The 15713-nt window shown below is 27.0% G+C and overlaps 1 protein-coding gene across 1 annotated transcript in view; it reads left to right on the forward strand.

Moving 5' to 3' along the window:
• The window catches only part of LOC136084011 (TNF receptor-associated factor 3-like), a 78802-nt gene that overhangs the window by 15848 nt on the left and 47241 nt on the right, over nucleotides 1–15713 (forward strand). The window contains exons 2-5 of the mRNA XM_065804005.1: nucleotides 4732–4911; nucleotides 13508–13562; nucleotides 13712–13816; nucleotides 14600–14764. Of these exons, the coding sequence (XP_065660077.1) occupies nucleotides 4745–4911; nucleotides 13508–13562; nucleotides 13712–13816; nucleotides 14600–14764 (492 nt within the window). The 5' untranslated portion in view covers nucleotides 4732–4744. The remainder of the gene's footprint in view (nucleotides 1–4731; nucleotides 4912–13507; nucleotides 13563–13711; nucleotides 13817–14599; nucleotides 14765–15713) is intronic.

The following is a 15713-nucleotide window of genomic DNA, read 5'->3' on the forward strand; positions in this document are numbered from 1 at the left end:
GTTAATTAAAAGGTAAATATCATCTGCAGTCTTGTTGTCCATCTAAATACAAGAAAAAAATTAGCAATAAAAAGAGACAGAGAATTGCAATACAAAATAGCGCAATCAAAAATAAGTCATTTTGTCGGGAGCAACTGTATGCAATATTTTTAAACATGAAGGAGATTTTTACATATTGATTACTGTATATCAAAAGAAAGATATTTAAATAATTTATTTAAACATATTGATTTCATTTAGGAGCATTTGTATTGGTAAAATAAATTTTTCATATGAAAATTACCTAATTTTAAAAGTTTCGTTAACAGTGAAAATCTCGAAATTAAAAAAAATTAGCACTATGATCAAGTTGAACCTTTACTTAAAACGAAATAATATAACCAAATTTAACTGTTTATTTTTTTGCTAGCTTTTTAAAACTCTTTCATGATGTATATAGCGTAATTTGAAAAACATAAAAAGACCGGAAACTTTCTGAAAGCGCTGTCGAAATAAAAAAGGGATATTAAACGGACGCGAATGAAGGTACCTATATATATATATATATATATATATATATATATATATATATATATATATATATATATATATATATATATATATATATATATATATATATATATATATACATATATATATATATATACATATATATATATATATATATATATATATATATATATATATATATATATATATATATATATATATATATATATATATATATATATATACAGATACAGCATTTAGACATTTTAATCCGTGTTTCTTGCAAGAACACAAAATACTTCTGCTCATATTTCTTGACAAAGTTTTACAATCACAATGAATCACTATGAGATATTGCTTTGTGTTACATTTTTTTCTGTAGGTATTGAAAGAAGATAATCATTATCTAATTTCCATCCCCATTCTTTTGGATCTAAGTTGAAAGATTCATCTAGCATTTTCCTTTCAATAACCTGGACACGAACTCTAAAACCATAAAAAAAGCAGCACAATCTGTTGGTGGTAACTTTTTTGGCCTAATATTTCTTTCACAAACCATTTGTTTATATTTCAAATATCTAAGAAATAATAATATAAAAATATTACATTTTCTAAATCTAAATCTAAATTTTCTCAATCTAAATGAAGGAAGTAAGTCCTAAAAGTTAAAATTAAACGTTCAAATGTTTACCGCATTTTTCTATTTTTCACTAAAAAAAACAGATAAAGCCTTTACAGCAGATTCTCTAACTTCTTTTTTGGTTGCCCAGTATATCAAAATAATTTTCAGATACTTGATTGATTTTTGAAATATTTTTCAAAAACTACGTTTTCCTTTAACCAGTATTGATGATGTCGAGTCACATCCTGACTCTTCATAAACAAATAACAGATGTTCTCTAAAATCCATTATTCGAGATTAAGCATCTTTTATTCTCCAGAGTTTTTTCTTGCTTTTATGATAAAAAAAACTTCATTTAATTAATCTTTCCAATGATACATTGGCATCACTGCTATATCAGTATCATCGGAAAAACAATGCATATCAAAATTTTTTTGCAACTTCCAACAGTTTAGAGACAATTTTTGTATCAGCATCCCCTTTTAAAATATATACTTCTTGGACATCTTGTTTAAGATAATCTGACAAAATAAAATTAACTAGGCTTTGTTGTGTGAATTTGATAGGAAACGCTTATGTGAGTTTGGAATCTGATTTTTTTCTCTCATGACAAAATTTTGGGAAAAACCCTTGCATTTTGTTCTAAATATGTGTTTATTAGATTTAATTTAAGACAATTTATTATAACCATTAAATATAATATAAGTGGTGGCATAGTTTTTTCTTATATAGCTGACGTAGGTCTCAACAATTTTTACAAATCTCATACCTTTGTTACAAATAACTCTATGGAGAAAGGAACCTTTGTCAAGGACATACATGCACAAGCTGACGTTTGTACTAGACTTAATTTTGTTGTCAGGAAGAATCACTTTGCGTTAAGATGATTTGTTTACTTTCAGCGTTAGGTTGTTTTTAAATAATACTTGTGGGGTATGAATGAGCTCATAATCAAAGTATAGTTAAGCGTCACCCTCTCTTTCTGCAGATACTGCAAACCTATTAAAAAGGAGTGTTGAATCGACACAATTTGTTTGTTAGTCTAGTTTTACGCTATTAGTAAAAACATCCAAAGAAAAAAACCTTTTCTTTTTTTTAAACTTTGCTTCATTGAACTCATGACCGTCAAGACAAGTTTATAGACAAATGCATATGTTCTCAGCCTCGTCGATGTTGACATGATCTTTACCATTGACTCACACAACAACCGTGGATAATAAATATAGCTTTCTATCATCAATATTTAATGGATTTCTTTTTTTTTTTTGTGTGTTTTTTTTTATTTATTTTTATTCCATAGTATATTAAATCAACTTTGCATTTATTAAACGCATCAGGGTCTGCTAAATTACAAGATCAGAAGATAGGCCAGCCCAATAACTTTTAGATTGGTGCACTGCGTGACGACCATCTAAAAATTGTTGTGTAACTACCGGTTTGTGTCTGAAAGATATTGCATTTCTGGCAAGTATAACCTGGAATACTTGGCATAGTTTTAATGTCCTAATGCGGCAAATAATTTACCATTTTTGAGATTTCTTGAAGATGCAAATAACAGTTACAATTTCTCTCTGGAACTTAAAGTTCCTTTATGGTATCAATGTAGTATATGTACAAGATACAAAGTTTTGCAGTGCGTCATTTATATGATGTGTAGGTTAATATGGCACATTCAATATTTTTGAAAGCATATGTATTACCAAGTCTGATTACCTCTTTCTTGCTAATATCATTTTGCATTGTCATTTTATAACTGTATTCAAATCCAGATATATCTAGTTTTGATTTCTCAACTAAAATATCTATAATATGACTTATGAATGCACTATTAGACCAACATTTGACCTCTTAAAGAACTTGCAACAGCTTTTCTTTTAAACATATGAATTACCAAAACAATATCACTCATTTAGGGCGCACAAAATACTTCTGATACAATTCTTTTATTGGTTTAAAACTTACTTTTAACAAACCGTGATAGCTTGATCCGTGATAAGGCATTATTTTAGATGACACATCAGATATGTTTTTAATAGACTTGTTTTTCAAACATGTCATGCTTTCATAATTGTATTTAGAAGAAGAACATGTTGATATTAAACTTATTCCGTGAAATGTTCCTTGTGATCTAGATTGTCAGCCACTCAATGTAGGAAGTTCGGCTTTTGTTCTTACACAGCATTTACTCTACTAACTGCAGCAGATGACTTAAACAAATTCTGTTCATCGGTGGATATTGAAGATCCAAATTTGTAAAGGTGATTCACAAGCCATTTTGTTACAAAAGTTATATCAATATCTAAGCCAATTCCTAACGGAATTGGTGCATTCATAAATTTTGGTCGCGAAACTTGAGTAATTCATTATCCTAAACTAATTTGTCGAAGCTTTACAACTATTAAATGGCTTAGGAATTGCTGTAAACTCTTTGGAACCCAGTTAAGTCTATATTCAATGTCACCCATATCCTCTTGTGATTGATATACAGATTTATTTACATCCATTTTTCTAAATTTGCTCTTATTTAATACTTGCAGCGGAAGCAATAATATTATTTTTAGTGCAATCTTTATTTCTTTGAAATTTTGATATAGTAAAAGAAGCCATGTCTCTGAGCACAAACTAAATTAGATTGACCAGAGAGTTTATCCTTAAAAAATATGATCTTCATAATGTTCAAGTAACTTTCTTTTTCGTTGAGTAATACGGATAACCATAACTAAGTTTTTTGATCTAAATGCGCACATCCGAAAGGGTACAAAGTTCGCAGTCAGTCATAAAAAGACATCCAACGAGAATCTACAGCATTTCCCCATTCTTCCTCTCTATTCAAAGAACGTTGAATCTTTTTGTTAATCAATGGTATGGACTCAACTTTAGCAATTGCTGAATGCTTGTGGTCTAACTTTTTGGTACGAAGAAAACGTTTTGATTTTCTATCAAATACTTCTTCAAATAAAGATCGTAGTTTCTTTCCTGGTACACATAACGATTGATCTTTACGACTATCCACAAACTTTCATCTACAGCTATGATAGACTAGTACAGTTGTACTTTTATGCGTGTTCCGTCGCAACTGGAATTTAATGTAAATAATAATGTGCAAAAATATCTTATCGGGTATGTTATCTTATCTTAAACCTTTTTTAATAAAAAATATATTTGTTTTTCACTTATACAAAGTATAAATAAACTATTAGAAATGATTTAGCAAAACGTCATTAATGAATATGAGTTATTATGTCAAACTGATGTTTTAACAAAAGACTAGGTTTAAAGTAATAGGAGTGTTAGCTAATAGGATCTTTTTATATGCGTTTTTGAACTTTAAAAATAAGTTTTTTCTGCTTTTAAGTATCATTGAGTGACTAGAACAACCAACCAAAAAAGTGATGTAGCCATGTTAAACAACACAACAAGAATAAACTAAATCAAACCCACTATAACAGGTTTAGCAAATTTGATAAAATGGCACTTTAATGAAAGCAAACAATCATTAAAGTATTAGAATAAAATATTAAAGTTTCAATATTTCAGTTTACAAAATAGAATAAAAGTTTATTTGTTTTAACTAAAAAAAGTTAAAAAAAAAAGTTTAATATTAACATATTTATATTTAGCAAAATAAAAAAAATGGAAAGCCTAAATGAGGAGAGCTTCGGTGGATACGATGCGTATTTTATAAATGAACTTTTAGATGAACATGAATGTCCTGTATGTAAAATGGCTCTTCGTGAGCCTATTCAAACACAATGTGGTCATCGACTTTGTTTGTCATGCGCAGAAGAAATGATAAAAAGGTATTAACTTTTGTAGATTGAAATTGCAAGTAATGTGGCATGCATATAAATATACATTTAATAGACTACATATTTCCGAGCTAGCATGCATACACTAGACCGAAATATGTAAAACTATTGTTAATGCTGCCTTTTTTTTGTTTCGACGCTAACCCAACGTTGATCTAATATCAACTTTAATTTTAAAAGCAGCTTGATTTGTTATATTGATCCAATGTAAGATTAATCTTGCGAAAGTTGATTTTTTTACAATATTAACACAACATTGATCCAATATATCTGACCCAATGTTCATTTAATGTAAATGGGTTTATTTTCATTCAATGAATAAAATGTAATTTGGGTGTAGAAAGTACAAGAGTAGTCTTTGGTTGGTATGTGGTTTCTTTTTTAATTCAGCTCCTAATTATTTTAATTGTAATTATGTATGAAGCGGTTTTTTAATGCCGATTATTGTGGGTAGTTTGAAACAAATGATAATTTATTTGGAATGAAAAGAAGTTTTTGTTTCAACAAAGAAAATTACAAGCTAACTGGACAGGTATTCAGCTATAAAATTATTTGACATATTTCAAACGTATGATGGAATTTCGGACGTTGCCATTTGGATCCAACGACCGAAAGTAGTTGCTATAATGCAGAATGTAAAACTGCAATTAATTTTTTCATCCCCTTCTTTGAAAAATTTATTATAACATATATAAAATATGATGCTTTAAACGCTGAAGGTAAGCAAGATAAAAGGGGAAAGTTGAGCTTTTTTTTTTAGCAGAGTTTGTGTAGATGCTTATACTGCGTACAAACTTTTTATAAAACGACAATTGAATGTTGGAAAGAAATGTATTTTTGGCATAAAAAGCAAGATCTTGAAAATCATCAATATTTGGTAGTGTCAAATAGAAAGTTAAATAGAAATGGAGAAGTAGAGAAGACTCCAACCAATTATTTAACAAAGTTTCCCAATACAACATACCAAAACATGCAAGTGCAGAATCCGAAAACAAACTAGAAGATTGGATTAGTCAAAAATGGTTAATTGAAGATGACGAAAACAAAGAAGAACTATCCAAAGGTAAAACCCTCTTAATGGTTGTTATATAAAAAAATAAAGATATAAAATCAGACATATTTTGGACTGGAGAGAAGCAGTTTTATCAAAACGTAATCAAGAGCTGACACGACTTGGTATTGGATTAAATGTTGCGCCAGTGATTATGAAAAATCTTTGAGTGTCATTAAAGATCGAGATGATTTGGTGAAGTGGGGAGTATCCGCCAACATGGACAATATTTTTGTCAATGAGATTTAGTTTGGATAGTCAGGAGGGGAAAAAATTAGATGTAATGGGGCTCGTGCATTGAGATTGTGTGTGAGCGAGGTTGGTGGCTAGCTTATGTAGTAAAGCGGGAATTGATTTGAAGTGATTTTGAAAAATTTAATCAGAAGAATTGTGTTTTGCATTTGTGAGAACCAAAGTTTGAAAGTTGCAAGTCTTCCCAATTGTGTCTTATTTAAGTTTTAACTTTTTACATTTGGTTTATAATAAAACATTAACTAAAGTAAGTTATAATTAACTAACTTTAATACGAATTTTGGTGTAAAACTTTAATTCGCGTTTTTTTATACGTAATTAAACGTAAATAACTTATTTTTTATTTTTTATAATTTTTTAGACATATTTGGGTCCTGTAAAAATGAGTAGTTTTAAATAAAAGCCATATATTTAGATTAAAAAAACGTGGTTGCAATTTGCTTGGGTTTAGATAGACACATATAGAAATATTAATATAGCACTGGAAAACTTTAGTTTTGATTACCTTCACACATTTTTTAATAACGCATTTTTTTGTAATTCAACAAAAACGGTGTCTTTAAAGTGGTTTATGTTGATTTTTCAAACTTATTTTTCAAATAAGATAGCAACTAGTTAACTTTTGACTTTTTTATTTTTGAGTTAACTATTATTTTTTTATAAACCATCTACTCGAGGTTCATGCAATTTAATACCAAAAATGCCAGTGTGTGTTTGGTTAAGACAAATTGCAGTTTTTTGAAAAGAAGAGTCGTTTTGTTTGACAAAATGTTAGAACAATGAGGTTTGGAATGAGTTAAAAGCGTGTGCTTTAAGAGTTTATGCGAACAGCTAATGGTGATTTGGCTGTACATGGTGACAAGGGTATTGTGTGATTTGATACAAATTCTTTGGCAATCGGCGCTTTTAAAGTTTACTTGTTTAATTTAAACAAGTTTAAACATTTCATTAAAAAAAAACATTTGTAAAGTATAACTAAGAAACAAAGTTAATTTATTATAGAATTACAAAAATATGTTTAATAACGTAAATTTTTATAATGCTGTAAATATTGCAAGTACAGTAAAATTGCAAGTACAGTAAAACTGTTGTAGTTCTTAACTTGTTGCAGTAATCATTATTATACATTATTCAGTTATTGCAATTTTACCTTATTATACATATATACTATATACTATGGTATATGATAATATATCACATTATTATATACGATAATATATGAAAATAATATATGTATAGTAATAATTACTTCAACAACTTATGTTGCATGAAGTAGTATTAGGGTAACGAGGGGCAAATGAGACACTTAGGTACTAATTAATTGAATACAGGCCGTCTAATAACTTTTGTAAAAAGAACTTGATACTTTTTAAATCTTCTACCATTCTACGAAAGTCTAACAAAATAAAAGTTTCAAAACTACATTGCTTTGATCATCGGAGATATTGACAACTTTATTGACAACACCTACCCTTGCTATGCAAGGCAAAATAATACAGATTTTTCTTGAAGTAATTTAAATAAATAATGATAAACCAAAGATAATTTTAAGATGTTCTATAAGTTAATTATTTTATAGTATAATGCAGCTATTAATAATATATAAATTATAAGCATAATACATATTCAAATTGTCACTAGCCAATCATGTAATCAAACGCACTGTCACTTGTCACTTAAACCACAAATTGCTTTACCAGTTTTTAAATATATAACTGTCCGAATGAGCCCAAGTTGTACATTTTAAACATTAACTCCACTTTTCTTCTTGCAGCCTTACTTCATAATCTATTACAAAACGTAATATTCCCAGTTTTCAACGCTTAAACTTTCCACCCTTTCTACACCCTGTCCTTACCCACATTCAGTTTATATTTTTTGTTGTTTTAAATTTTTTGATTTTTCAGATTATTAAAATAATGATTTCCTGTAATGTGATGTTGTTATTATCTATGATTCTTCTATCATTCTTGATGGTAAAGTGAGTTATTACTGGAATAAATAGCTGGAATACATAGCTGGAATAGCTAAAGTATTAGAAAAGCATTTACTATATTAAAATCAATGGTTTCTAAACTTCCTGACAACAATTGAAAAAAAGGGCTTGACTTAACTTGTAATTCAATTTTATCAGGTTAATGTGAGATGTTTTTAGACAAGTCTTCCGAGGTAACGCGTGCGGTTTTTTGTCTTGTATGTCCACGCATGAGTATAATATTTTAGACAATTTGGTCACGGCAAGTTCTTAAGGGGTTGCCGAAAAAACTAAGTTTCAAAAATAACGAAAGCAAACTAACTAAATAGGAAATTAATATAAATTTAAATAGAAAAAAATAAAAATAGCTTAAAAAACTTTTGCACTGTTTTTGTTTTTATTTCTTCGGAGCGGTTGTTGTTTTCGGCAAAAAATTTGGCAAAGCAAAAAAAACAAAAAAACAGTTTTAAGTTAACATTAAAAAGAACGATTTTCATATATTTTTTTGTTTTTTTTTTTAAGAGAAAAACAAAAATATAAATTTCTATCTACATTTGTATAATTTGAATGTAATATTGTCCCTATATGAAAACGTCTATAGAATGCACAGTGGGCCAGGTGGTTGACATAAGTAAAAAAAAATCTCAAAAAATACATTATTGTATACCAATTCATAGCTTAAACATTCAGCTTTAAAATGTATATATTTTTGTATAATTATCAAGCAGTATGCTTCTAAGTTGTAAAATAAAAAGCTTTTTTTAATTAAAAATATTTAGGTTTTTTTTTTTTTCAAAAATATTTTTTACGTCACTAATAACCATTAAAAAATTGTTAATTTTAAAACCTCTTTTTTTATTGCACAATTTAATAAAATCAAGTATTATCTTTGAATTGAGCTATTGCAACACTATTTTGCACGTAAGTTATGTCAAATAAAATGATTTCAGATAACGGCGTACTTGAAGTACTTTTTTTAGGTAAAATTTCATTTATATAATCAAATACTTTTACGTTGCAAGGTGGTCCAGTAATTTGAGACTTTAAATGCATTTTTTAATATGTATACTATCAATATAAATTTGGTCTATAATCCGTGGATGTCCGCCTGGTCTCCAATTATGATTTTTACAAATTAACTGATGTATTCAATTTTAAGTGGCGAAAACATGATATGTGTTTTGTTTTAAATGGCAATGTAATAATTGGGTTTCAGTGAGTCTAGATTAGTGTTATAAACTTCTTTTAATATTGATACATCTTAAAATATCTATTTATAAGATTTTGTAAGTGTAATTCTTTTTTTTTTTATATTCTTAAACCATGAAAAATATTGATATTTATTCATATATAAAATAAGAAAACTTGAAGTTAGCTGATCATAATATGTTGGATGCAATTGTAAATGGTACGAACTTAACTGCACATAATAACTTGTCCAATGTTATAAACCATCTTTGATAAAGGTGGAATATGCAAAAGCTCAAAAATTTGTTTCGAAGAGAATAACAAACAATGGGTACAAAATGAACCGATATCGGTTCATTTTGATATTGGTAAGAACATTCTTTTAACTGCCTTCATTGATAAAGATAACTCTGCTCTTATTCAATTGTAGTTTCCAGACCCGAGATGAATTATGATTCTTCAAGTAATAAAACAAAGAAAAGAAGATTGGCACCATTAGTTGCATCTTTTTCATCTTCCTAACTATTGTTTGCATCGGATTGTAGTTTGCACCGAGATGGCAAAGAAAAAGAAGCTAAAGCTGCTTTACAATTATCAGAATATATGAGTTTTTGAATAAAAATTATTTATAAACCAAAATTTTTATACTATTATAAACAAAAAATGGTTTAAGCATTAGGTTCATTTTTATATAGATTATGTATTGGTTTCCTGAAATAATAAAAAGAGCCCTAGAACTGCATGAAAACACTGTAAATTAATAATATAATTTTTTTTTTATACTTTTGTAAAATTAAATATGTTGCAAAAGTTTTATATATATATATATATATATATATATATATATATATATATATATATATATATATATATATATATATATATTTATATATATATATATATATATATATATATATATATATATATATATATATATATATATATATATATATATGTATTTATATTTATATATATATATTTATATTTATATTTATATATACAGTGGCGGCTCGTCAATAGGGGCCATAGGGGCCCGGCCCCACCTAGATTTATTTAAAATAAAGTATTTATTAAAGTAAATATGTTTTTATATATATTTAAATATGCAACTATTAGCTAAACTATTTGCAGACAGGTTTTATAAAAATAAATAGCTCTAAGTTAGTTTTAATTTTGAATCATTTTATTTTAAATAATACTTTTATTTGGAAATTATTTAAAGTATTGTAGCGTTGTTTTATTTCATTGCCTATAACGGCTGGGCCGATTTTTACTGGCTCCATTTAATTCATTTGTAGTAATATAAATTTTGATGGGCGCGCAGAAGTTAGTGTGCTTTCAGATTGGACGAAAAAGCGCACCGCAGGGCCTCATTAAATTGGCCCGAGAAAGAAAGAAGTTTGAAAACATCACTAAGCTGTAAAATTTCTCGATTCAAAGAGTGAAGAATTTACTGCTGCAAAAAGTCAGAAGTTTGTTGACTCAATAAGGTACAGTAATATTAGGAAACTTTATAACATTAAATGTAAACATTTATTTGTAAAAATAATGTTGTAAACATCATACATTTGTTAATATTGCAATTTTACTGTGAATATTAACAGTGTTAATATTACAATATTAACAGTGTTAATATTACATTATTAACAGTGTTAATATTACAACATTAACAGTGTTAATATTGGTTTCTTCACCTGGATATGTAGATATAAAATTTACCATGTAGTTATTAGGATTAATAGGAATAGGAGCATGGTAAAAACATGATATTTAAAACAATGTAACAGAAATTACTGGTATAAATGTTGGTTTGACATAAACATTTAAAGAGATACAGTTAGGTAAAAAAAAAAATAACTTTTATTAATTTTCAGAAAATAGATTTTCTAGGACAAGTCATTTTATTCTATAATTATAACAGAAATAATAATGGTAAAAAGAATAAAATTATAAGTTTAGAAATTCTAGGGGAATTGAACAGTTTAGAAAACTGATTTAAAGTATCATGAAAAGGTTTCGCATTTCTTTTATAATCAACAATCTTGTACATTTTATAACTTTTGTTAGTGAACTACATTTTCAGGCATATATTGTTTTAATTTTTTAAAAATTTATAACGCTTGTTTGTTTTTTTACAGAGAAAAAATAGTGGCTCAGCCATATTAATAAGAATCTTGATTTGTGTATTAATCGAACAAATGCATCGCTAGTGTATGGCAATGTTTAGCAAGTTTATATATTGTGACGTGAGAAAGCTTAGTCATTTCTACAAATATAATAAGAGCTACAAACTGTATGTACTTTTGAAATTCTTGTTCTATTCTAAATGAGGTATTGGAAAGTTTATTTTTTCCAAATAGGTTACGTATTATATTCTGCAGCATAATGAATCAGACATTGAAAATTGTTTACAATTTTTGGTGGCAGTTGAGTTATTCTACCTTTTAAGTTGCCAATTAGATCAACGCTGAACCAGAGCCAATTTCAACCATGATGATAATCATAAATAACAAGTTTTAAAGAATTTTTTTATCAACAAAAAAATGCAACTGGGTTTTCAAGAAATATTTTAAAATTAGATAAAATTATTAATAGTTTGATACAACAAAGGTACAAACAACTAAAACAACAAAAGATATAAAGAAATTTTTTTTTAATCACAAAAACTGTAGCACTGGTGGTACTGTTACATTTCTTAATACAGCTTCAATAGTTAATACTTCCAAATAGACACTAATTAAAAAAATATGCAAAGTTTAGATTATTTTAACATGTTTGACATTTACCATTACCATTAAAAAATAATAATAATCAGAATATTTTATTGAAATGTTTTTTTTTTGGGTTAAAGCTGAAGCCAAATAACTAAAACTATATAAACATTAAAGTACTGTTATGTATGCTTACAAACAGATGTTAAGTTTTTATCTTTAATTACATGAAATCATTAAAGCATCTTTGACAATGTAAATAATCTTGTGAAGTTTACTATTATTAATGACTGACATTGTAAATGTTGTATTTAAAAAAATGTTGTATTATGAAAAAAATAGTTAAAAAACATGTTTAAAAATTTTTAATGTTTTAAAAGTAACTTTTTGTTTTTGTTGACCCTTTCGCCATTCTCAGAAAACTTTATGTGAACCTATCAGAGAGTTCAATGTATATGTAATGTTACATTCTTTATTATTTTATCGATTGGTAATTAAGAAGCCCTTCTTGACTAAACTACTGTTGATGAAGTTTGCTTTTAAATCATGCCAAAGCCATAGTTACAATATAGTTTAAAGTTATCTTATTTATCAATATTTTAGGTTCACTAAGAAGATAAATAAACATGAACAAAATTGACAGTTTATTGGCTAAATGTTTCTCGTTATTGGGATCCAAAAACCAATTTTGGATCCGAAAAATTTCAATTTTAATATACAACATTTTTCACGGAAACATATATAAAATATTAAAATAACTAACCAATACTAAGCGAAGTTAAGTTGATGTCGGAATTAACCGTTTTGTTGAAAATGCTGTTTTTAGTGATATCGGTACAATTAATGCCCTATCCCAATTATGCATGAAAATAACCTGATTAAAATATTTTCTGAAGTATCAAAGTTGATAGAGATTGTTTTGGTCACGTCGGTGTCTACAGCTGATGCTGAACGGTGTTTTATTACTTTAAAAAGAGTTAAGACACTTTTGAACTATTAGGGCAGTTTTCAGTGAGTTTTTGTTGGTTTTTGCGTAGGTTTAAAAGATTCAATTTGATTAAATACTTTATTTTGAAAGTATGCTAGCCCTTTACTCTAAACTAATCAAATAACGCTAGCATCCTAACAAACACCAAAGCATCAATTACGCTGACAGTAAGTCGTCGCGAGATAATTTGGGTAATATTTCCTGGCCCTACCAAAGTGTATTGTCAATGCCCGCCACTGTATATATATATATATATATATATATATATATATATATATATATATATATATATATATATATATATATATATATATATATATATATATATATATATATATATATATATATATATATATATATATATATATATATATATATATATATATATGTAATCAAAACAAGAAACGTTTTTCTTTTTTTAGAAATAAGGGAGTCTTAATTTGTCCATTAGACAATAGCATTTTGGATTCTAGCAAAGTAACTATTTTTAACTTTATTTTTAAGTTAACAATTTTAATTTTTTTAAAACAGTTTATATAACTTATTGAAATTATAAAGAAAAATCCATATTTTGTTTTTCAAAAAATATGTCTGTTAGTAACAATTGATAAAATGTTTTCTCATAGATTTTTTTCGATATAGCTGTTAAAAGAGTTATTATGCAATTAAAAGTTAAATGTAGTAATTTTTCCAATGGTTGTGAATGGACCGGAGAATTAAAAATACTTAATGTATGTTATTTAAATTTTATTCAAAAATATTTCATGCAACAATATTACTATATCTCGGTGTTGAAAAACCTAAAAACATTCTTCATTATTGTTTTTTTTTAGTATGACTATTATTACTATTTAAAGAGCGTTTTGCTATAAGGGTTAAAGCGTTTATTTCATTGTTTTGGGAAAAAAAATAATAATCTAATTGTCTGGCAAAATATGTTTTGAAAATCAATAGATTTTTAACCGTAAACAAAGATGATGAAGAGTTTTTTTATTCATACTGACATAGTTAGAGTTCTTTTTTAGTCGAGAATCTGAACCTTTGAAAATCTCAATTTTGGGAACAATAGCTTAGCTCCACTTTAAAAACTCGCTCTTCACTTATAAATGGATTTATAAAGTATAAGTAATTTTATAACAGTTTAACTGAGGCAGACCAAAGGTTTTTGATTTAATATGGTATTCTACTTGATGACAATTATGACAAGTTTTTTAACCATATGCAATAAAAAATATAGAGGGATAAATGTTTCGATTTATAACAGTTTAGCTTATTTTTAAACTTAATGTAACCTAATAATTAATTAGTAATCTAATAAGTAGTTAATTAGTTAGTGGTTAGGTTAATGTAATCTAAAAAGATTTTATCTAATTTTAAATATTTTAAAGGGATTGTTCTTTTAGATAACTTTGCAGAGATAAAAAAAAATTCCAACAGTCTGTATTTATAAAACAAGGTTTTTTCAAAAATTGTTGTTATTTTAAAGTAATTTAAATAAGTTCTTTTTTTTTAAGGAACATTTGGGTTCTTGCGAATATCAAACATTAAAATGTCTTAATAAACCGTGTTCTACTTCACTTTTATCTAAGAATCTAAAAGAACACATGGAAAAACGTTGCATTTATCGTTTGGTTACCTGTCAATATTGCAAACAGAAGATTATTTTTAGTGAGAAGCAAGTAAAAGCAATCATTTATTTTACTTCATTTTTAATTCTGCTAATATTTATATTTTGTTTTCAAAAAATAAAATTCAACTTAAAGTTTGTTATCACACACACACACATGAACACACACACACACACAATTTTTAAGTTTTTTAAACACTTTCTGGACTTCTTACTCGGTGTAGTTAAGGCGATTTTAAAATATTAAAGCGTCTGAATGATATTTTGCTGACCACAACATAGTTTTATTAAATGACCAGGTTCCTGAACTATGAAAAGAGGAATAAAAAAACTATAGGAGTTTCTAAATTTTGCCGCAACATAAAATAAAAGTGTTTGTGGCGAGAAAACTCAGATTATTACTATTTTTTTATTTTTAATCGGAGATTATTACTAATTTTTTTTATTCTCCTAAAAGTTACGTTTGCTTACCAGATTTGAAATTAAATTTGAATTAAATGCGTTGTTTAGGTTAAAGGAATATCATAGTTCAATAACATGATTTGTTATGATTTTTATAGGCAGTTTTTCGAAATTCATCATATCAGAACTTTTTAAACACAACACTTTTGTAAATTTTTGGTGAAAATTTACAGAAATGTTGTCTTTTGACAACTTTATTTAAGTAATATGTACAAGAATAGATTAGAACTAGGATCTATATTGGGTTGAAGCAATTTTTTCAGAAATTTTTAACAAAAATCAATTGAGCAAAGTTGATTTAAAGACTCAAAAATTATTTTCTTAAAAATCATTATTAGGGGTAGTAAAAATGTTTTAAAAATTATATAAAAAAGAGAAAAGTGTGGTATAATGCGGTAGTGGTGTAGTGTAGAGTGCTCTCTTCATATACGAGAGGTTCCGAGTTCGATACCAAACACGTCCGCGCTCAACTTGTTAATCCGCACAGCGTCCTTGTTCGTCAAAGTTTGTATTTCGAAGTTATAGAGTTTAGAGAGGGT

Source organism: Hydra vulgaris, chromosome 08 (assembly GCF_038396675.1).
Source record: "Hydra vulgaris chromosome 08, alternate assembly HydraT2T_AEP".
NCBI lineage: Eukaryota > Metazoa > Cnidaria > Hydrozoa > Anthoathecata > Hydridae > Hydra > Hydra vulgaris.